Here is a 22980-nt window from a genome sequence, read left to right on the forward strand (position 1 = left end):
ACTATATGGAGGATGAACCAGTACTTCAGATTTCAGTTTCTGGAGCGTTTCAGCAGGGTGGGCAGCAGTATGCGGACGGCATTGTCGTGCAACACCACACCTTTTGACAGCAATCCTTGGCATTTCTTCGAATTGCAGGCTCCAGCCTGGCAGTAAGCATCTCACTGTAACGTACATTGTTTATTGTTGTCTCTCTCTCTCCATAATGTTCCAGCATTGGACCTCGTACGTCCCAAAAAACCGTAAGCATCAGTTTTCCTTCCATATCCTGCCATTTACTCTCTTGCTCGTAATGACGGGTCCGTGTTCTGACACCAGTAACAATCCTGTCTAAGAAGCTACCGTAGCAATCCAAATGTTTTTTGCAGATGTCCAAGTGCATTTATTTATGCAACTGTGTGAGTTGTTTTGGGACCCATCTTGCACAAACTTTATGAAACCCAAGTCTGTTGTGGATGATTTTGTAGGCAGAACCGTTGACTAATTTGCAGACGATGTGTGTCAACAGTTAATCATCTGTCTAAAAGAATCATTTCGTGTGAATGCTCAATGGTTTCTTCATTTGTGGTGGTAAACGGTCGTCCGGCTCCTTCATCGTGCGTAATCCTTGTGCAACCATTTCGGAATTTTTCAATCCGTTCGTGGACACTCCGTTGTGGCTAAACACTGTTACCCTACTGTACCGAAAGTCTTCAATGAATTTCGGTCGCTGACATGCCTTCTGACAACAAAAGACGGATCACTGAATGTTGCACTTCTTTGGTGCAAACAGACAGCGGAGCAGCCACGAGTAACAGCACGACAGTTATAAAGAAACTAACATAGCAGCTTGAAAATTGCAAAGATATAACAACAAATAAAGTAAGCGTCATTGACGTAAAACGACAGTACTACCAAAATAAACAAAAATATAACTAAATTGAGGATAATGATTGACTTATTCTCATATGATGCTTCAGTGCAGTCACATAAAAAATGTTAAAACAACACATTCTTTGGTCCAATTTAAAAAAATCATTTCAGAAATGGATGCCAGTGGTTAAAAGTATCTCAGTACCCTTAAATGCAAAGGTGCAAGACAAGAACATAAATCTCAATGGACGTTTCACTTGGTGAATGTCTGTGTGCTTTTCGGTTGTTCAATTAGAATTGGAAACTACACTGCCTGACCAAATGTGAAGCAGTTGGAAGACACGGCTCGTGTCTACATTAGTAACTTTGTCCGCTTGTGCACCATTGGAGGGTATGCAAATGATTAAAAGCTGCAATCCTCTGTGACAGGAAGAACAGCCACTAGAGTGCATTAGTGTTGCTACCAGCCCCGGCAGGGTATACAAAAGGCACAAACAGTGTCGTGTGTCGAGTGAGGAACGTACTCATCACAGACAACATTATCAGCACTGACATCCGTGCAGGTATCTCGAAGCTAAGTAGCAGCCAGCAACATTACTGATTGTGAGGCAAGCAAAGAATTAACAGAACTTTATGTTAGCAGCCACATACCTCTTTCTTAATTCTCTGCAGATCACAAATGGGAAGAGGATCATTACCAAGTGCACCACCCTGTAACAAGCCAATAACAAAAAATCATTTAATGAAATTAATTTTGATCACTGTAATTCTTCAGTGAATGTATATGTGAAAACTATGGTCATGACTTGGAGATTTCTGTCTTTCTATCTAATGGCAGTCTAAGCTTTGATGCATGCACTAATTGCATTCATGCAGTTGAAGTATGATTAACATCAGCACACTGTGTGTGTGTGTGTGTGTGTGTGTGTGTGTGCGTGTGCGCGCGCTCTCCACCCTGACGAAGGAACAAAGTTCCAAAAGCTAGGAACGTAAATTTTCTGTTCTGTTTTGTGTATCTATCGGCTGTACTGAGCTGAGGTAAGTACTGGCCAGCTCCTCTATCTCTTTGTTAGTATTTGTTTCACATCTTAATATGATATTTTCCATTAATCATTTAAATGCTGGAGCGCAGCCCACGAATGCCAGAGAACGTGCACAGCATCAAATACGGCCACTGCAGAAGTGACTGACAATTGTAATATACAATCCTGAATTGTTTAAAAGTGCAAATAATAATGTTACCTCGCTTTGTTACAGTTTGTACCAACGATCAGAACAGTTTTTTGGGACATCAGGGCTCCGTGTTCGGAGTCGACTGTGTGTATCGGCCAGCGACGTATCTGTATCGCCGAGTGATTGTCCCAGAAACTGGAACACGGTACCACTTGCAGCTGCATATCTAGTGCATTCCGGTGACAACAAAAACTTAATTTCCAATATTTCACACGATTAATGGTCAAATTAAAAATTTTTAAATGTTATCATAATCCACACTTCTTATGTTAAATGTTTAACAGAATAGGCCAAGTGTTACAGAAACTGTCGGCCTGTCTCGAGGCAGCATAACTAGTGGTGTGCAAATACCCAGACTCGATTCAGCCAGTATTTCGCAGTAAGACTACTTACTAACTTCCAACACACTTTAAACATAATTTACAAAACTACTTCTCACTGACACACCGCACAAAATGAAAAGAAAAAAGTTTATCGCTTACTACATTTTTGCTGTTCGTGCAATAAAACTGCGGCATCAGACATATTTTTTTATTTTATTATTCTTTTTTAGTACCAATTCTACTCCCATAATAATTTTCAGACAGTATCTGCATATATAACTGAATGTACCTGCAAAATATGAGGCAGATTTCAGGAGATATTATGTCATACACATTACTGGAGGTGTCAGTATAGAAATAGGGATTAGTGATCAAAATGTCACTGTAGTGACGGCCGTTACTCAAATTAATAAATCCATCGAGAAGGTTGGGAAAGTATTTTTTGCTACAAAGAGCAGACAAGCATCTGCCAGTGTAGTATATACAGAGCCGGGCCCCCGCGCGTCGGACCGCGATCGTTCCGACACGAAGCGCGTATCCCGCGAGTTGCCGCCCCGCAGCCTGCGACACAACTCCTTCGGAGACCGTTTTTGCACCGAGCCAGTATATCGCGTGTCCGGGTTCGGTGCCGATTACAAATATTACGTTCGCAGGATTAATGCTACCGGGTGCTAACGAGAACCACTGTCACCGTGTCTACGGGCAGCTCGTACAGTAACGGCACCGCACTGCCGTCTGGCACTAGCTCGCGTCCGCAGGTCACGCGGTTGTCGAGAGCCCGCAGATATTTGTGTGCCACGAGATACGCGAGCCATTTCCCGACCTCCGGTGCCCGGCCGTAGTCGCATCTCCACTCCGGGCTACTCGCACCAACACCGGTGATCTGTCCGTCGGAGCTCCGACCGGGCCTGCGCTGCACCACATAGCTCTGTTATGCCACCCGGCAGGTACCGCACATATTCTGGGGAACTCTGTACATCTACATCTACACCTACATTTATAATCCGCAAGCCACCGAACGGTGTGTGGCGGAGGGCACTTTATGTGCCACTGTCATTACCTCCCTTTTCTGTCCCAGTTGCGTACAGTTCGCGGGAAGAACGACTGCCGGAAAGCCTCCGTGCGCGCTCGAATATCTCTAATTTTACATTCGTGATCTCCTCGGGAGGTATAAGTAGGGGGAAGCAACATATTCGATACCTCATCCAGAAACGCACCCTCTCGAAACCTGGACAGCGAGCTACACCGCGATGCAGAGCGCCTCTCTTGCAGAGTCTGCCACTCGAGTTTGCTAAACATCTCCGTAACGCTGTCACGCTTACCAAATAACCCTGTGACGAAACGCGCCGCTCTTCTTTGGATCTTCTCTATCTCCTCTGTCAACCCGACCTGGTACGGATCCCACACTGATGAGCAATACTCAAGTATAGGTCGAACAAGTGTTTTGTAAGCCACCTCCTTTGTTGATGGACTACATTTTCTGAGAACTCTCCCAATGAATCTCAACCTGGCACCTGCATTACCAACAATTAATTTTATGTGATCATTCCACTTCAAATCGTTCCGTACGCATACTCCTAGATATTTTACAGAAGTAACTACCAGTGTTTGTTCCACTATCGTACAATAAAGGATCCTTCTTTCTAGGTATTCGCAATACATTACATTTGTCTGTGTTAAGGGTCAGTTGCCACTCCCTGCACCGAGTGCCTATCCGCTACACATCTTCCTGCATTTCGCTGCAGTTTTCTAATGCTGCAACTTCTCTGTATACTACAGCATCATCCGGGAAAAGCCGCATGGAACTTCCGACACTATCTACTAGGTCATTTATATATGGTGTGAAAAGCAATGGTCCCATAACACTCCCCTGTGGCACAACAGTGGTTACTTTAACGTCTATAGACGTCTCTCCATTGTGAACAACATGCTGTGTTCTGTTTGCTAAAAACTCTTCCATCCAGCCACACAGCTGGTCTGATATTCTGTAGGCTCTTACTTTGTTTATCGGGCGACAGTGCAGAACTGTATCGAACGCCTTCCGGAAGTCAAGGAAAATGGCATCTACCTGGGAGCCTGTATCTAATATTTTCTGGGTCTCGTGAACAAATAAAGCGAGTTGTTTCACACGATTACTGTTTCCGGAATCCGTGTTGATTCCTACAGACTAGATTCTGGGTTTCAAGTAATGACAGGATACGTGAGCAAAAAACATGTTCTAAAATTTTACAACAGATCAATGTCGGAGATATAGGCCTACAGTTTTGCACATCTGCTCGACGACCCTTCTTGAAAACTAGTGTATAATGTGCTACAATGATTAGCACACCAATTTTTGTTTGGACTTCGAGCTGTATCTACCTCTGACTGACAATCATCATTTCATTTATTAATATTTTATTGACTGTGATGCTGCTACATTAATGCACATTGTAAGACTATCTGGGGAGTAATTCTTCTCCTCGTTATTCACTACCGTCCTACCTGGTGGAATCCGAGATTTGATACACTACACTGTTTGGACTTCACTACTGTTTACACTATGGATACGACACGCCACACCAGGCTAGAACACTGCTACTAACCTCCAGTTGTTACATCTTTCTTATTGTACTCTGTGCAGTGTTCCATTTGGCTCCATAGACAAATACCCCCTCAGCATTCTTTTACAATACTTAGCATTCCACTTAGAAAACGAACGGTCCTCATTTAATTCCTGTATGACGAACATACAGGAATTTGAGGCGTAGTGCGTTCGAATCACTCCTGTCACTCGTTAGGACGATATCATTACAGGCACGAGTCATCGACAGGTGTCACCGGCTGACACGGACCTGAGTTACAGAGCTGCACGTAGTTGTACTAGTAGCCGGCAGAGGTCAGCAGTTGACGGGCAGTGTTAGCAGTTGTAGTCAAAACAATGTTGTAAAGTTATGTTTGATTAATATTTAATGTATTTGCATAATTATAATTGTTTTATATGTGTAGTAACTAGCAGTGTGAGTGTTGTACGAGTGAAGAAGAACAGAAGTAAATGAAAATTGTTTGTTCACGAAATACCAGTTAAACTATACAGGGGATTTACTATAATTAAATGTGCAGTCTGTTTACGGTACTAATAAATCGTGAGTAGAACACAAATTAATCGGTAATTTCAGAAGGAGTAATTTTTATATTTGATACTTTTCTAAATTTATTTATTTAGCAATTGCCACAGAAACAAATGTTTTACTACGATCGGTCATTGAAGTAAAGCGCGGGATAATACTGCAAGCCGATTTGCTGTTTGTGATTTCAGCCAATCAGAAAAATGCAGGCTCGCACCAATCTGTGCTGGGAACAAGGCATTTAGTGTGATCTAGGATCTAGGGGGGGGGGGGGGGGGGGGCAGGGCTGAGGGTTCAAACTAGTAACATCTCACTGAAAGCAACTCTGATTAAAGTTCTGTAAAATCACCGAAAAATGCTAATTACGAGTTCGCGAAGTAGTACAATGTGTATTGAAGTGAACGGTATGTAACATTACGAATCAAGACAGCTGTAACGGAAATTTAATAGCGTAAAATTATCGTTAAAAACGCATGCCGCGCGATTTGTTACGATTTGGTCGGTCATAATAGTAGTAACATGCTTTTGAATACAATTAAAATATAACGGCGATACCTGTTTAGCGTTATTGGAAATAATATGTAATAAATTAATGAGTAAGGTAGCCGATCCTATAAGAAGAGGTAAAATTGGGCATATTAAGGTGTTTTCCTTTATGTCGACTAAGCCGATGATACGGCGTCTTTTTTTTTCCGTTTACTCTTAGACAAAAAAAAAAGAGAAAACAAGTAACGAAGTGCTAATTGTGCGTTGTGAAAAATATAGGGGCGAATTTTAAATAGCTACAGTGTATAACCAGATTAACAAATTGACATTCAGTTACGCGAAATAGCCGACAGTGAAGTGTGGTCATTAAATTGAGTACACCTACAGGGCGGTCAATTCCAGGATAAGTCTATTCGCGTCTCACGAGGCACGCGGTATTGAGACCGTTTTTTTTTTTATTATATCACGGAGAGCGGGCTTCATTTTATAAAAAGGAGAAAAGCTGTATCATTATCATTGACTGTTGGTGTTAAGCAACCAAAACTGTTCATCAAAGGGTTTCGGTGAATGAGTGGTGAATGCGAAATGAAACTGTGAACGAAGTTACGTTAAATAAAGCAGAAGAGACAAGACAGTTTGGTCGTATCTGTTATTATTCCATAAACCGTAACATTTATTCCCGTTGTACGAAGCCTTTATAGACGATCGTTATGACAATTTGCTTTGAAGGGATCTCGTTACGAGTTAAGTTTTGGGGACCTGGTCAACAGGGGATAGTTCTTAACTACTGCAGCTATTCTGGAATCAGGTGCTACCATGACCGTTGTGTGTTGTCTATGGCTTAAGGTCATCATATCTCATGCTCTAAGATCGACGCGCCTTTCCTCTTGGTATAACGGTGTCTCACGGTAACCACGACAACGCCGACGGCGAAGGAAGATACGGTAGAGGTATACTGGAAGTCGTGTGGAATTTCAAACGGAATATCAAAATTATTGCTTTTGACTGTTAGTTAAAACCGCATGGCGTGTGGTGCGATCTAAGACTGGAACTGGTATTACGTGTAGAGCAGAGTGCATGAGATTTGAGCAAGCACTTTCATAACTTAACGATCCGGTGAACTCTATTAACTTTGGTGGTTGTTGTTGTGGTCTTCAGTCCTGAGACTGGTTTGATGCAGCTCTCCATGCTACTCTATCCTGTGCAAACTTCACCTCCCAGTACCTACTGCAGCCTACATCCTTCTGAATCTGCTTAGTGTATTCATCTCTTGGTCTCCCTCTACGATTTTATCCTCCACGCTGCCCTCCAATGCTAAATTTGTGATCCCTTGATGACTCAGAATATGTCCTACCAATCGATCCCTTTTTCTAGTTAAGTTGTGCCACAAATTTCTCTTCTCCCCAATTCTATTCAATACCTCCTCATTAGTTACGTGACCTACCCATCTAATCTTCAGTATTCTTCTGTAGCACCACATTTCGAAAGCTTCTATTATCTTCTTGTCCAAAGTAGTTATCGTCCATGTTTCACTTCCACACATGGCTACACTCCATACAAATAGTTTCAGAAACGACTTCCTGACATTTAGATCTATACTTGATGTTAACAAATTTTTCTTCTTCAGAAACGCTTTCCTTGCCATTGCCAGTCTACATTATATATCCTCTCCTTTAACTTTGGTAACGGGTGTAAATACCGCAAAATGGCTACGTGTGTGATTGTGGTGTGAGAGTGAACTTTACATTGTGTTGCCACTTAGTACGGACTTGGCAGTATTAACTGTGATCCTTATCGTAAAAATACACCTGAAAATTTACATTGCCAAGTTAAAACTTTTATTTCAGTAGCTAACCACATCCCGTTTACCGGACAATTCTATGTATGTTGCGACCTGCAATAGACGGTAGTGGTCTAGTATTATCTACTACAGCTTTTAACTAGACAAATAAACATTGCTGGACACTGGCAAGGCGGTAAAAAGTAACGTGCTGCACTGCAAATTATGGGCAAAGTTTAAACAAACTGTAAATCCATGCTCTGGAGAAGTGCATGCCAAGCACGTGGATTAAAGCCAGAAAGGACCCACTACGGTTTGACAACAAAATTTGGAAAATACTGAGCAAGCATACACTCTTTCACTCTCAGTTCAAAAAAAGAACACGCAAATAACGCCAGGCTAAAGTTAGTAGAAATTCGCACATAAGTAAAAAGACGGAAGTGCGATGCGTACAACAACCGCCACCGTCATACCTCAGAAAAAGATCTCGCCGAGAACCCGAGAAGATTCTGGTCCTACGTAAAACCGCCAAGTGGGTTGAAGTTTTCTATCCGGTGGCTCGTTGACCATTACGGTAATGAGACAGTAGAAGATAGTAAAAAAGAGGCGAAAGTTTTTAAGAAATCGTCGGTGGAGGACAATGGTACAAACATACCGTCATACAACTTTCGCAGAGACTCCCACGTGGAGGATACGGTAACAGAAATCCCTGGCGAAGAGAAGCAACCAAAAGAGTTGAAAGCAAACAAGTTGTTAGGTCTGGATGGCATCCCAATTCTGTTTCACAAGGGGTACACTACAGCATCGGCATCTTACTTAAATTGCACTTATCGCAAATCTCTCGACTAGTGAAAAGTGCCGAGCGACTGGAAAAAAGCACAGATCACTCCCGTGTATCGGACGGGTAAAAGAACGGCCCCACGAAATTACCGACCAAGATCCGACACCGGTTTGCCGCAGAATTCTCGAACATTTTCTCTGCACAAATATAATAAACTTCCACAACATGCAAAAGTTTTAGAAAGCATTGCTCACGTGGAATTCATTTTATCCTTTTCTCACACAATATCCTATGAAATACAGGTAACAGGTTGATTCCATATTCCTATATTTCTGGAAAGTGTCTGACAGAGCCCACTGCAGTCCATTGGTACGGGCATATGGAACAGGTTCCCAGATACGCGAGTGGCTTGACGACTTCTGTAGTAATAGAACCGAAAGCGTTTTCTTCGACGGCGAGTGTTTGTAAGAGACGAGGGTACCGTCACGAGTGTGCGGGGAAATGTGATAGGACTGCTCGTACTCACTAAAACGATCTGGCCACTGAGGCCAGCCTCAGCAATCAGAGACAGCGTCAATGTGCGTGTGGGCTGTGCTGACGTGAATGTGCGTGCGTTCTCTACTTTAGAAGAGGGCCTGTCTGATGAAAGCTCACACGTTTAGCAGCCTTCTTGTTGTGCCTGTCAGCAGCTCAACATTTCCTCTACAGGGTGTTACAAAAAGGTACGGCCAAACTTTCAGGAAACATTCTTCACACACAAAGAAAGAAAATATGTTATGTGGACACGTGTCCGGAAACGCTTACTTTCCATGTTACGGCTCATTTTATTACTTCTCTTCAAATCACATTAATCATGGAATGGAAACACACAGCAACAGAACATTTGCACTGAAATGAGGATTGACACATTGTTGGATGAACCATTCACAGAAGTGTACCCGTGGAGGCCAATCAGCTGCTGATAGTGCCTGCACACGCTGTACACGGTACAGAAACAACTGGTTCTCCCGTAGCACTCTCCATACAGTGACGTGTTCAACGTTACCTTGTACAGCAGCAACTTCTCTGACGCCGACATTAGGGTTATCGTCAACTGCACGAAGAATTGCCTCATCCATTGCAGGTGTCCTCGCTGTTCTAGGTCTTCCCCAGTCGCGAGTCATAGGCTGAAATGTTCCGTGCTCCCTAAGACGCCGATCGATTGCTTCGGACGTCTTCCTGTCGAGACACGTTTGTTCTGGAAATCTGTCTCGAGACAAACGTACCGCGCCACGGCTATTGCGCCGTGCTAATTCGTACATCAAATGGGCGTCTGCCAACTCCGCATTTGTAAACGTTGCACTGACTGCAAAAACCACGTTCGTGATGAACACTAACCTGTTCACGCTGCGTACTGATGTGCTCGATGCTAGTACTGTAGAGCAATGAGTCGCATGCCAACACGAGCACCGAAGTCGACATTACCTTCCTTCAATTGGGCCAACTGGCGGAGAATCGAGGAAGTACAGTACATACTGACGAAACTAAAATGAGCTCTAACATGGAAATTAAGCGTTTCCGGACACATGTCCACATAACATCTTTTCTTTATTTATGTGTGAGGAATGTTTCCTGAAAGTTTGGCCGTACCTTTTTGTAACACCCTGTATACGGCAAGTAGCAATCTATCCTTTTCATAGTACCGTCACTATTCCACAGTGACTGAGGTAGCACAGTGCTCCCCACACCGAACTCACCTCCGGCAAGACGGCGGTTCGGACCCGCGTCCGGCCGTCGTCCTCTCGGTTTTTTGTGATTTCCCTACATCACTTCACGTAAATGTCAGGGCGGTTCCTGTGAAGGGGCACAGCCGGCTTCCCCCATATGGCTCCCTAATCTGATAGGACCGACGACCTCACCGTTCGGTCGCCTCCCCAAATCGACAGACAGACTGTTAGCCTGTACCGGATTAAGTGATCTGATGGACAGGGTGAGCTGCAAATCTGCAGCTATTTCCTGTCGATGCTGTGGTATGTGGGACAGTATCTTCAGTGAGGAACTGTACGAGGATACAAGATGACCTCGGAAAAATTTCTAGTTGCGTAATGAACGGCAGCTCACTTTAAATGTAGAAAAATGTAAGCAAATGCAGATGAACAGAAAAAAGAATCTCGTAATGTTAACACACAGCACGTCGATTATATATTTAGTTGTAACCTTACAGAACACAATGAAAAGGAACGAGCAAATAAGGATGGTAGTAGAGGATGAATGTTTGACTTCAGCTTATTGGGATAATTTTAGGGAAGTGTGGTCCACCCGTAAAGGAGACAGTGTATAGGACACTAGTACATACCATTCTCGTGAACTGCTGGAGTGTTTGGGGTCCCCACCAGGTCGTATTAAAGGAAAATATTGAAGCAATTCAGAGGCAGGATGCTAGGCTTGTTATCACTTCATTCGATCGACATGCAAATATTATGGAGATCGTTCTGGAACTGGAGTGGAAATCCCTGGAGGGAAAGTGATGTTCTTTTCAAGGAACACTAGTGACAAAATTTAGAGAACTGGCATTTGCAGCTGACTGCAGAACGATTTTACTGCCACTGACATACATTCTGTGTAAAGATCACGGCGATAAGGTAACAGAAATTAGGGCTCATACAGAGGCAGACAGATGATCATTTTTCTCTTGCTCTCTTTCAGAGTTTAATTTCCCCATAATATTTTAATTAAATCATCCCTCCTACAATTTTCCTTTAAATAAATATCATTGCTTCCTAAGACAACTACCACTTTATCCTATTTCTTAAACACTGAAGCCAAAATAAAATTCTGTACGTCAGGAGTCGGTGTCTTAGTACTAGTAAATATGCCAAATAACTGATTACCAACAGTGATGGGTGCTCAAAGTCCCCTATTTTTAAAGTAGTAAATAATACTGTTTCTTGTTTGCTATAGTTCCAAACTATTTACTTGCAAATTGGCTATCGATAAGCAGACACGTTCCGCGTGGGAGTTTAATATTTCAAATGTCCTACAATGCCTGAAGCTATATAGAAAGCATTAATAATAGCATCCATTTTATGAGTCTATTTTGGCATTCAAAATAACCTACAAAATAACCCCATGAGGGAGGGGGGACAGGGGAGGGTGGGGAGAAGAAAGAAAGAAAGAAGAAGTCACACAAAAGGCTGTTCTACAATTATCTAGCATAGGCAACACAGGACCTGCAACTAATTATAACTGATGATCTAGGTTCCACCTAAACCCCACTGACAAAATTTTGAAGGTTATTTAGAGATATCTTCTGAGTATTTTCATCTCCAGTGGCTTGTTACAGAGTAATAATTAGGGACTGGAAAATGTAGAATCTATTTTTGGTAAAATTTGCATCTATTATTTATTTATTTATTTACTTATTTATTATTATTTTTTTATTTATTTATTAATTTTTATTTATTTATTATTATTTCTCTTTCCAGTCTCAGACGTTACGTCTGGTTAAGAATGGAAACTGATGCGGACCTTGATCAAGCGTGACTTCCCTTTAACTGTACGATATGTGTTACATTGCATTTAGGAACTTTCGGGTAATTGAACATGTATCAATAATTACATATTTCTGTAGTTGTATATACAAGTTTGGATGTAGCTGTATTACATTGATGTACTGGTGGATATTGTGTGGTATGACTCCTGTAGTTGATAGTATAGTTGGTATAATGTCAACTTTATCCTGGTGCCACATGTCCTTGACTTCCTCAGCCAGTTGGATGTATTTTTCAATTTTTTCTCCTGTTTTCTTCTGTATATTTGTTGTATTGGGTATGGATATTTTGATTAGTTGTGTTAATTTCTTCTTTTTATTGGTGAGTGTAGTGTCAGGTTTGTTATGTGGTGTTGTTTTATCTGTTATAATGCTTCTGTTCCAGTATAATTTGTATTCATCATTCTCCAGTACATTTTGTGGTGCATACTTGTATGTGGGAACGTGTTGTTTTATAAGTTTATGTTGTAAGGCAAGTTGTTGATTTATTATTTTTGCTACATTGTCATGTCTTCTGGGGTATTCTGTATTTGCTAGTATTGTACATCCGCTTGTGATGTGATCTACTGTTTCTATTTGTTGTTTGCAAAGTCTGCATTTATCTGTTGTGGTATTGGGATCTTTAATAATATGCTTGCTGTAATATCTGGTGTTTATTGTTTGATCCTGTATTGCAATCACGAATCCTTCCGTCTCACTGTATATATTGCCTTTTCTTAGCCACATGTCGGATGCGTCTCGATCGATGTGTGGCTGTGTTAGATGATACGGGTGCTTGCCGTGTAGTGTTTTCTTTTTCCAATTTACTTTCTTCGTATCTGTTGATGTTATGTGATCTAAAGGGTTGTAGAAGTGGTTATGAAATTGCAGTGGTGTAGCCGATGTATTTATATGAGTGATTGCTTTGTGTATTTTGCTAGTTTCTGCTCGTTCTATAAAGAATTTTCTTAAATTGTCTACCTGTCCATAATGTAGGTTTTTTATGTCGATAAATCCCCTTCCTCCTTCCTTTGTGCTTAATGTGAATCTTTCTGTTGCTGAATGTATATGATTTATTCTATATTTGTGGCATTGTGATCGTGTAAGTGTATTGAGTGCTTCTAGGTCTGTGTTACTCCATTTCACTGCTCCAAATGAGTAGGTCAATATTGGTGTAGCATAAGTATTTATAGCTTTTGTCTTGTTACTTGCTGTCAATTCTGTTTTCAGTATTTTTGTTAGTCTTTGTCTATATTTTTCTTTTAGTTCTTCTTTAATATTTGTATTATCTATTCCTATTTTTGTTTGTATCCTAGATATTTATAGGCATCTGTTTTTTCCATTGCTTCTATGCAGTCGCTGTGGTTATCAAATATGTAATCTTCTTGCTTAGTGTGTTTTCCCTTGACTATGCTATTTTTCTTACATTTGTCTGTTCCAAAAGCCATATTTATATCACTGCTGAATACTTGTGTTATCTTTAGTAATTGGTTGAGTTGTTGATTTGTTGCTGCCAGTATTTTTAGATCATCCATGTATTATTATTATTATTATTATTATTATTGAACATATAGTTTTGCTGAAATTTCATCAGGTTTTGTTTTCTTCTTTTGGCTGTATTCATACTTTCAACAAATGACTGAATGTGTTACGGAGCAGCAGCATTTTCCCACCAGTTAACAGAGTTGTTCTCTTAACGAATGTGTGTGTAACATTATTTTTCTTTTCCCGGCCAATTCAATAATTAAAACATCTGCAGAATATTAAGGTCGACATTTTGTGAAGCGTCATAGTCACATGACCCACACTTGACACTGCTGCAGACAAAACCGACGAGCCACTCGGAACAGAAAATAACTATTCAAATGTTAGGGGAGGAATTGTAGCACAGCTGAAATACATGACGGGGTTTCTTTCCCAATCGTTATACTGTAGCGTGTGGACACTACGTGCTAACACACAGCACGAGCGTAGACGAACTAGAATTCTGACCGCCAGCGGCGAGAGGAGTAGTGTTCGGAGACAAGTCCCAGCTCCCTGTCACGGGGCAGTCATCCTGCACTGACATTCTACAAAAGCAGAACTGACACATTGGCACAGGGATCACAAATCCCTTCTGGTGTTCTGAGCTTTATAAATTAAATGCACTTATTTCAAAATAAGAAAACAACGAGGGAATGGCTACCGCGAAATTTCTCGTCGAGACTGTTTGAGTACCGTAATGGGGCAGTTCGGACCCGACCTCTAGCATTACTTGAGGTGACTGCAGTTCGAAAGAGCTGCCACCTAAAATTGGCACATTAAGTGAGAGCCTTATGTCAGCTTCTGAACTTCGACAAACTAATGAGAACACACACACACACACACAATTACTTTGTTCTAAAATGCATTATGTGGCACGCATTTTAAACAAACACTCGACCTCTCACAATTGGTGCCGCACCAGAGCATCGAGCACACTGATGCGTCATTATGTTTGTGCACTTTTTATTTTACAAACAGTTCTTACGCACATCATCTTCCCAAACTTTCCAGTAACTGAAAACTGGTTACATTTTCAATATTTATGTACAGAAAATCAGCTATTTCGAGCCATAAAGTAGTTCACCCGCGTACAATTCACTACGAAATAGCGTCTTATTAGGCAAATTTTGCAGTTTTGCATTTTGAGGCAGAATTTGCATCTAAATTCACATTTATCGCAAAATTTGAACTTTTCTGGATCCTCGTAATAATGTAATTTTGATTTATTCTCTTTCTTACTCGATTTACTTATGTTTCTGTGAAAGTATTTCCACAAGAAGCCTATAGCATGCAACCACGAAAACATACAACACAAACACACACAGATACGAAAGTGCTGTGACATCACTGCAATCACTGTGGGAACAGCTAATAACAGTGTAGTCCTGCCGCTCTTCCACAGTATTCGACGACCCCCGTCACGAGGTGGGTATCGGTAAAACTATCGATGCTGCCACGTATCGCCGCTATCGTACGACTGACACTGCCGGAAATGCAATCCCGAGGCAGAACTGAGCAGGACTGAATGCAAGCCTGAGGGTCAACAGTACAGTGGGCTTTACTGTTGCCAACGGCAGTTACTACAAGTGGACGTGCCTCGTTGTGAACCAAACTTTTCCCAAAGGGCGTACCCTCTACATTTGCACCGTTGTGCTGATATCTTCAGTACAATACAGGTGCAAACATAAATGGGAGTAACAAATCAAACAATATGCAACTATAAATTGTATAGGTTAATTACAGTCTTTTGCAACTGTAACGAAAGTCTTATTAGGACCAGACGAATTTCTCTTTATTCTAAACCATGCTCAGTGGTCAGGTTTTTTGTTATTTACTGCACTGTTCTTCTTCTTCCGTGTGCATGTATTGAGGTTTTTGCACATAGCACTTTCACTACACTAAATATATTCACATTTCTGTGCTGAGCCATTTCGGGCTCTGTAACAAAAATTCTCAGAAAAATTCCTAAGGGAGCTCTGAAATTTTGTAAGTGGAGTTGTGGTTTGGCCTGCACAAAAACGTACGGCTCAAAACTTAACACGACACGGAAACACACGATACGGTAACGCTCATCACCTGTAATGCCTGTTATCAAGTCTCTTCGTCAATTCTAAGCCTGCGTCTGTCATTTATACCAGAAAACTGTCTAGTACTCACAATACACTTTCATTTCTCTATGAACAGGAAAAATGATAATTTCCGATCATAAATAAATGGCGGGGCTATAAAGAATCTTGGCATGCAGACTAGATTTTGTTTGTTAAAGTTTCTACAGTATGGTAATGACTAGGTCGGGGCTAACTTTTGGTACTGTAATATAGATGACTTTACAGTGAAATTACAAGAAGTCAAAGAGAAATTCATAGGCTACTGCTCGTAAGGTGTGTCTCATATTGTAGTGGACCACAGCTGTACCTCATCAACAAGTAGTTGTTTGCCACAGCACAGACTAATCTTGTAGCTCAGTGTCTATGACTAGATTGGCCACTCTGTGTCTGGTATAAGTTCAGCTCAACTGTCTTTACATCATTCTGAATGGAGAAGAGTTTCCACTTGAAATCTTATTTCATAACCCAAGGACTGAACCTAATCATTAAGTTTGTAAGAGTTTCAGCACATAAGTTTCATAGATACTAAAACATTGGCTGCACAATATAATAATAGATCACAAATAGCCTTCTTTGTTTAAGGTTCTTTCAATTAGCAACAACCGTAATAACGCCACCGAACTGAGACAGCAACACCGCTACAATTACTCTCTTCCCGATCTGACATATACAGCTACTATTTTGTGGTTGCAGAACTTGTTTAAGTTTGTTCAGTACCTGTTATCAGTTTTACAGAACGGGACAGTACTACTAAAGAGTCACAGCATGTGAAAGGTACACTCTGGGGTGAAAGCCTGCTCGATCACACAGTTTCTACCTGCCTTCAATTCAATCCGATCTTCAACTACCTTACTTACTCGAATCTAACTCGCACCTGAAAAATGAGACTTGAAATCGAGGAAAAAAATTTTTACCGAATCTAAGCCACACCTGAAATTTGAGACTCGAAATTCAATGGGAGAGAAAAGTTTTAGGCTGCACCTCCAAATTGAAACAAAGTTGGTCCATTGTAACATGAGACACGATTTAGGTAGAACGGATAAAGATACAGCCACAGTAGTTTGGTTCGAGTCGTAAGCTTAAACGTTAAGCTTTACCAAGTAGCCACTGCTATGTGTCACACGCTCCGTCCTTATTTGTACAGGTACCCTTCCTTTTTCACGTGCTTCGTCTGGTTTGAAAATACATTACATTCTGCACAGAAATGAGAGTCATCTTAGATTTTACCTTTTATTTTAATTTATTTACTGACACAGAGGTTTTGGCGCCAGTATTTATCGTTGTGCCTGCAAAGCATGCCTGTGTAGCGCTACATATATTTGACGGCAGAAGTTAGTTGTGACGGCACCTATCAACATTTTTCAAAACTTCCACTTACTTTGCACTCGATTCTAAGCCGCAGGCGGTTCTTTGGATTACAAAAACCGGAAAAAAAGTGCGGCTGAGATTCAAGTAAATACGGTACTCAACTGCTGAACAATGAACACAATGCAGCGTAATTAACCACAGCAACACGAGAAAAATATCCAAGTGAAGATGCACTCACCTCTTCCTCGATGCTCAGGGGATCCCGTGCGGTATCGAGGCTGTCGGGCAGCTCACACTTGTGCAGAAACTGAAAAGGAGTAAACAGAGTTGCTCTCGTTTTTGCATATACGTACTTAAATCGTGCCGTGACCACACTCAAATGTTTTGTCTACAATGTGCAGCATATCAGATACCCATAATTTGATGCCCACAGTAATTGACATGATGGGTACCCCACACCCCAACCTAAATAACTGAGTTTTAATGCTACATTTGTTATAAGGTAATATAATCATAAGGTCTACCTAAATCAGGTGAGTGTGTGTAGATCACAGATTTAGCAAAAAGGCGTGCATGACAATAAAACAGGACCTAACCATCGTACCTATGCTAGGAAACACAAAAAATTGCTTACCTAACAATTGTATGACAGTAAGGAAAAGCAAATACAGTCTGACCAAAGAAAACCTTCGGCTGTCACCAAAGATTATATAAACTTAGCCTTTGAACAGCAAAGGAGATCTAGAAATCAAAGTGTTTATACTTGCACGCGCCATCAGCCCAGCGAAGTGAAAATTATGTGTGTAAACGGAATAAACAAGGATAGAAAGGGGTGGAATTTAGAAGTAGTGACAGGCAACACGTCATTATTAAAAATGTAATTCTTCTATATTTCAATATTATGTAAAACAAATTACACTCAAGTATAAACTGGCTCTGTAAACTACACTCCTGTCGGTCTCCATTTAGTCTTTATCGAGTTACATCTGTATAGACACTAAGCGTTTTAATAGTGAATATTCAATGAGTCTCCTCTGAGCCACTGTAAAGTACTTTCAGTTGCTGTTAAGCACGCATTCAATAATGTTCTTACAGTTCGCAAGAGTCATTCAGTAATTAACAAGCACAGTCAGTCGCCACTAGATATATTTACATACAAACACACGCATTCAAATCGTCAAAAGAGCTACTTTCAGTGACACTCATCTACTGATGCTAGACTTTGTGACGCTACGTATGAGGCTGACATATTTTGTGAAAGTAATGGAGCTCAGTAGCAGCTAGGTGGTCACTGTGAAAATAAATGTGTAATACCAAAAATTTAAACACCCAAAATGCCATCTTCATTATTTAAAATTGTTCCAAGCAACAACGTGTTCAACTGAGCAAGGAATAGGAGTTTCTGCAGCACATTAAGGTCAGTAATATCACAAGCCACCTGCAAAATTTGAGATCATTATACTGTCCGTTAAAGATGTCACTGGCTATATAGGGAAAGAAAGAGGTAGATTACTGTAGTAGACAAACCTAAAAGCAGATAAAGGCACATTCAAAGGTAGCCAAAGATGTTCACCGAATTCGTAAAAAGCAAGAATGTACAGAACGCCGTGAACTTACAGCAGATGTAAGTCGGTACTACAGTGAGAACGGAGAAAAAACAAACGGAGGAGTACAAAGGGAACTGTCGGAGGGGAGAAACAGATAGCTCAGCTGACGAGGAACGAGTTTCGCATTCAGGTAATCGGAGGGGCTCAATATGACGTGACCCAGAACTGAGGCAGCCACAAGTAGGAATGACAATACACTGTGGAGAAAGGTGCGAGATAATGCCAGGTGTGACAGCAATATCAGCTGCAAAGATGTGTGCAGTAGGCTGAGTGAAGTGCATCAGCAGTGGACTCCCACTAAGGTGCAGCGGTGCCAGTGTCTGGGAACAGCCAACTCAGTCTGCCAGTCATTCATTCACTCACTCGCTCCCTACGTCTAATCGGGGAGGAGAACCTTCACGGACACGAAACGTGTTCATCTGTGTACTCTGTTAAACTATCACTCCACTGTTTATTTCTATTGTGCTCGTCCCAGTTACACTTAATCAATTAAATCAGAAAGAAAGCTGCCACTATAAAACAGCTGCTACATCTTCACTTAGCACACTGGACTCGCATTTGGGAGGATGACGGTTCAAACCCACATCTGGCCATCCCGAATTAGGTTTTCCACGATTTCCCTAAATCGCTTCAGAGAAATGCCGAGACAGTACCTCTGAAAAGGAACGCCCAACTTCCTTCCCTAATCCGACGGGAACGAATAGCTCAGTGTTCGGTCCCCTCTCCGAAACCGACCGACCGACCCGACTTTACTACACGGCTACTTTTCATATCCTACTGTCGGCGTAATACTTCTCGATTACACTAGTATTTTTCACTAACATATTTACCTACGTCAGTATATAGCGAGTCTCATTTACATCGGATTATTCGTGGCACAAAGTGTGGGATGTATTTAATAATAATAATTAAAATAACTATATGCTAATTATTCAAATGGAAATGGACGAGTAATGAAAGAAGAGTAAATAGTTGAATTACAGTTTTCAGATTTTAATTTCTCTTACAATTTTATTTTCTTTACTATACACACAGAACTGCACTCTCAAGTCCGCTCGTGTGCGAGAACGAACATCCGATACGTGACATCTCCCTCGCAGCAGCAGCGGTCACTCGATATGAAGACATAACACACTCTTCGACACAAAACAGGATTAATCAAATGACGAATCACGTTCAAACTGTGCAATGAAAAGAGGATTAATCTTTCACCTCTGGTCTATTAACGTAATACAACATTGCAATTTAAATATGCTCAAAATCTCCAGCAACGAGTCGACAATCCAAAACCCGATATTCGTCGATACAATTAAATACATATTTCATTTTATCGGGGCTCCTGCCTCATTGTGCCAGATTAAAAGAGAAGACAGAGGAGAGGAAGAAACACAGATCAGTGCATAACACCTCACCAGTAAAAAGAACATTACAGATGAGGCGCACGACAAAAACGTCACAGGAAATCGAATGCATAATTTTTTTAGGATTGTGCTGGTATCTCGTCCAGTCAGTTTAGGGAAACTGTAGAAAATCTAGATAAGGCCGGACGGGAATTTGAACTCCCGTCATCCTAGACGTTGACCCCCAATCTTCCTCCCTCGATGCAATACGGAAAACGGATTCTAAAAACTGGCAGTTAGCATGGAGTGAAACAATTACTGTGGCTCCATTATATGAGGTGTGTGGAAACAAGTGTGCCTGGCTGCTCTCGTTTGGGGCAGAACATCACCGAGAGCCGTACAGAGTGGGACTGCCCTCCGCTCCCTCCCCTCGAAACCTCTGTCGGGCCCAGTGCGCCAACCGCCTGACCCCGGTATGTGTCGACTTGAAGGTTGCTCGATAGCACTCGAAATATCACAATAACTAAACTCGTGTGAAACTAAAACGGTCCCTTCCCTACAGCCTAGGTCTTCGTGGCAAACAAATCTCCTCCAGTCCCGAATCCCTGAACATATTACACCGACAACCTGAAAACCTCTTTCGCATCCCGCAACTACCCTCCCGACATGGTACAGAAGCAAATAACCAGAGCCACTTCCTCATCCCCTCAAACCCAGAACCTCCCACAGAAGAACCACAAAAGTGCCCCACTCTTGACAGGATACTTTCCGGGACTGGATCAGACTCTGAATGTGGCTCTCCAGCAGGGATACGACTTCCTCAAATCCTGCCCTGAAATGAGATACATCCTTCACAAAATCCTCCCCACTCCACCGAGAGTGTCTTTCCGCCGTCCACTTAACCTTCGTAACCTCTCGGTTCGTCCCTATGAAATCTCCAAACCACCTTCCCTACCCTCTGGCTCCTACCCTTGTAACCGCCCCCGGTGTAAAACCTGTCCCGTGCACCCTCCCACCACCACCACCTACTCCAGTCCTGTAACCCGGAAGGTGTACACGATCACAGGCAGAGCCACGTGTGAAAGCACCCACGTGATTTACCAACTGACCTGCCTACACTGTGAAGCTTTCTATATGGGAATGACCAGCAACAAACTGTCCACTCGCATGAACGGACACAGACAGACAGTGTTTGTTGGTAATGAGAATCACCCTGTGGCTAAACATGCCTCGGTGCACGGCCAGCACATCTCGGCACAGTGTTACACCGTCCGGGTTATCTGGATACTTTCCACTAACATCAACCTGTCAGAACTCCGGAGATGGGAACTTGCCCTTCAATATATCCTCTCCTCCCTGTTACCCACCAGGCCTCAACCTACGCTAATTTCAAGTTGCCGCCGCTCATACCTCACCTGTCATTTAACAACATCTTTGCCTCTGTACTTCCGCCTCGACTGACATCTCTGCCCAAACTCTTTGCCTGCGTGTGTCTGTATATGTGTGTGTGTGTGTGTGTGTGTGTGTGTGTGTGTGTGTGCGCGCGCGAGTGTATACCCGTCCTTTTTTCCCCCTAAGGTAAGTCTTTCCGCTCCCGGGATTGGAATGACTCCTTACCCTCTCCCTTAAAACCCACATCCTTTTGTCTTTCCCTCTCCTTCCCTCTTTCCTGATGAAGCAACCATGGGTTGCAAAAGCTTGAATTTTGTGTGTGTGTGTGTGTGTGTGTGTGTGTGTGTGTGTGTGTGTGTGTGTACCAACATACCAACGCTTTCGTTTGGTAAGTTACATCATCTTTGTTTTTAAATATATTTTTCCCACATGGAATCTTTCTCTCTATTATATTCATAAAATTGTTCAGAGATACATGAAACTACGTAATCCTGAGCTTGACTTTAATAAGAACAGTGGTTTCATAAAAAATAAATAAATAAATAAATAAATAAATAAAAATAATAAAAAACGATGTACCACAAAGGAATTATTCGAATCGGTGCATCGGATCGTCAAATTCCCGAGATGGCTCGATGACCTGGCCCACTGCGCTTCAAACGTTCTCACCTTGAGAGATATCTGGTCACATTGCTGTCCAGGTTAAGGTTTGGCAAACAAGAAGATAAGCAGTAAAAACTCTCACCGTGTGTGGGCAGGCACTTTCTCGACGGTCAGTGGTGCTCAATTTGAAATGGGACTCGTTGCTCAAGACTATTCTACTCCAGTCGACGAGATTGTAGACCAATGACATGTTCGGAGACACCCCAGACATCGGGTGGTTACCAACCTGACTGTCGCCCGTCATACGGCCCAACAACTGGAAGTAATGATCTGGGGTGACGTTTCTTTTCATAGCAGGACACCTTTGGTCGTCATTTGCAGCACCCTTACAACACAGCAGTAGGTCAGTAATATTCTACGGCCCATTTTGTTGCCCTTCGTGGCAAGTCATTCTGGGCTTACATTTCAGCAAGATAACACCCGCCCGCAAGCGGCGAAAGTTTCTACTGCTCGCCTTTGTGCTTGCCGAAACCTAACCTGGGCACCAAGGTCACCGGATTTCTCCCCAGTTGGCTATGTTTGGACATTACGGGCAGGGCCCTCCAACCAGCTCAGGATTTTGACGATCTAACGCACCAACTGGACAGAATTTGGCACGGTATCCTTCAGAACGTCAGAGAACTCTGAATAACTCCTCGTGTAAGAGCCAGAGGTGGACCAAACGTCCAATTTTTCTGCAACTATAATTATTTGTTTGACTGTACACGTATATAGCACCTGTCTATTTCCATCCATTTGGATAATTCCCTTGTGGTGCATTGTTTCCTTGTCTTAAACTGTACCACAGCTTAAAAACATCACACTGAAATTTCTGCTGCACACATTTCACATTTTTTTAAAGTTTTTCTGGTAAGTCTGAATTTTGGACTACAGTTAATTATAATGTCACTGATTATCTTCTTCTTAGATATAAATATAACATTAAATTTCAGTACCATATTCTTCTTGCAAATTAAGAAAGATGTACC

At 41.9% G+C, this 22980-nt stretch overlaps 1 protein-coding gene across 1 annotated transcript in view; it reads right to left on the reverse strand.

Moving 5' to 3' along the window:
- LOC124720211 overlaps positions 1-22980 on the reverse strand; it is a 116462-nt gene that overhangs the window by 10940 nt on the left and 82542 nt on the right. Inside the window, exons 14-15 of the mRNA XM_047245534.1 lie at positions 17249-17317; positions 1504-1563 (exon numbers count right to left, since the gene is read on the reverse strand). Coding sequence (XP_047101490.1) covers positions 1504-1563; positions 17249-17317 — 129 coding nt within the window. The remainder of the gene's footprint in view (positions 1-1503; positions 1564-17248; positions 17318-22980) is intronic.

The sequence above is a fragment of the Schistocerca piceifrons genome, chromosome 11 (assembly GCF_021461385.2).
Source record: "Schistocerca piceifrons isolate TAMUIC-IGC-003096 chromosome 11, iqSchPice1.1, whole genome shotgun sequence".
In the NCBI taxonomy this organism is placed as follows: Eukaryota; Metazoa; Arthropoda; class Insecta; order Orthoptera; family Acrididae; genus Schistocerca; species Schistocerca piceifrons.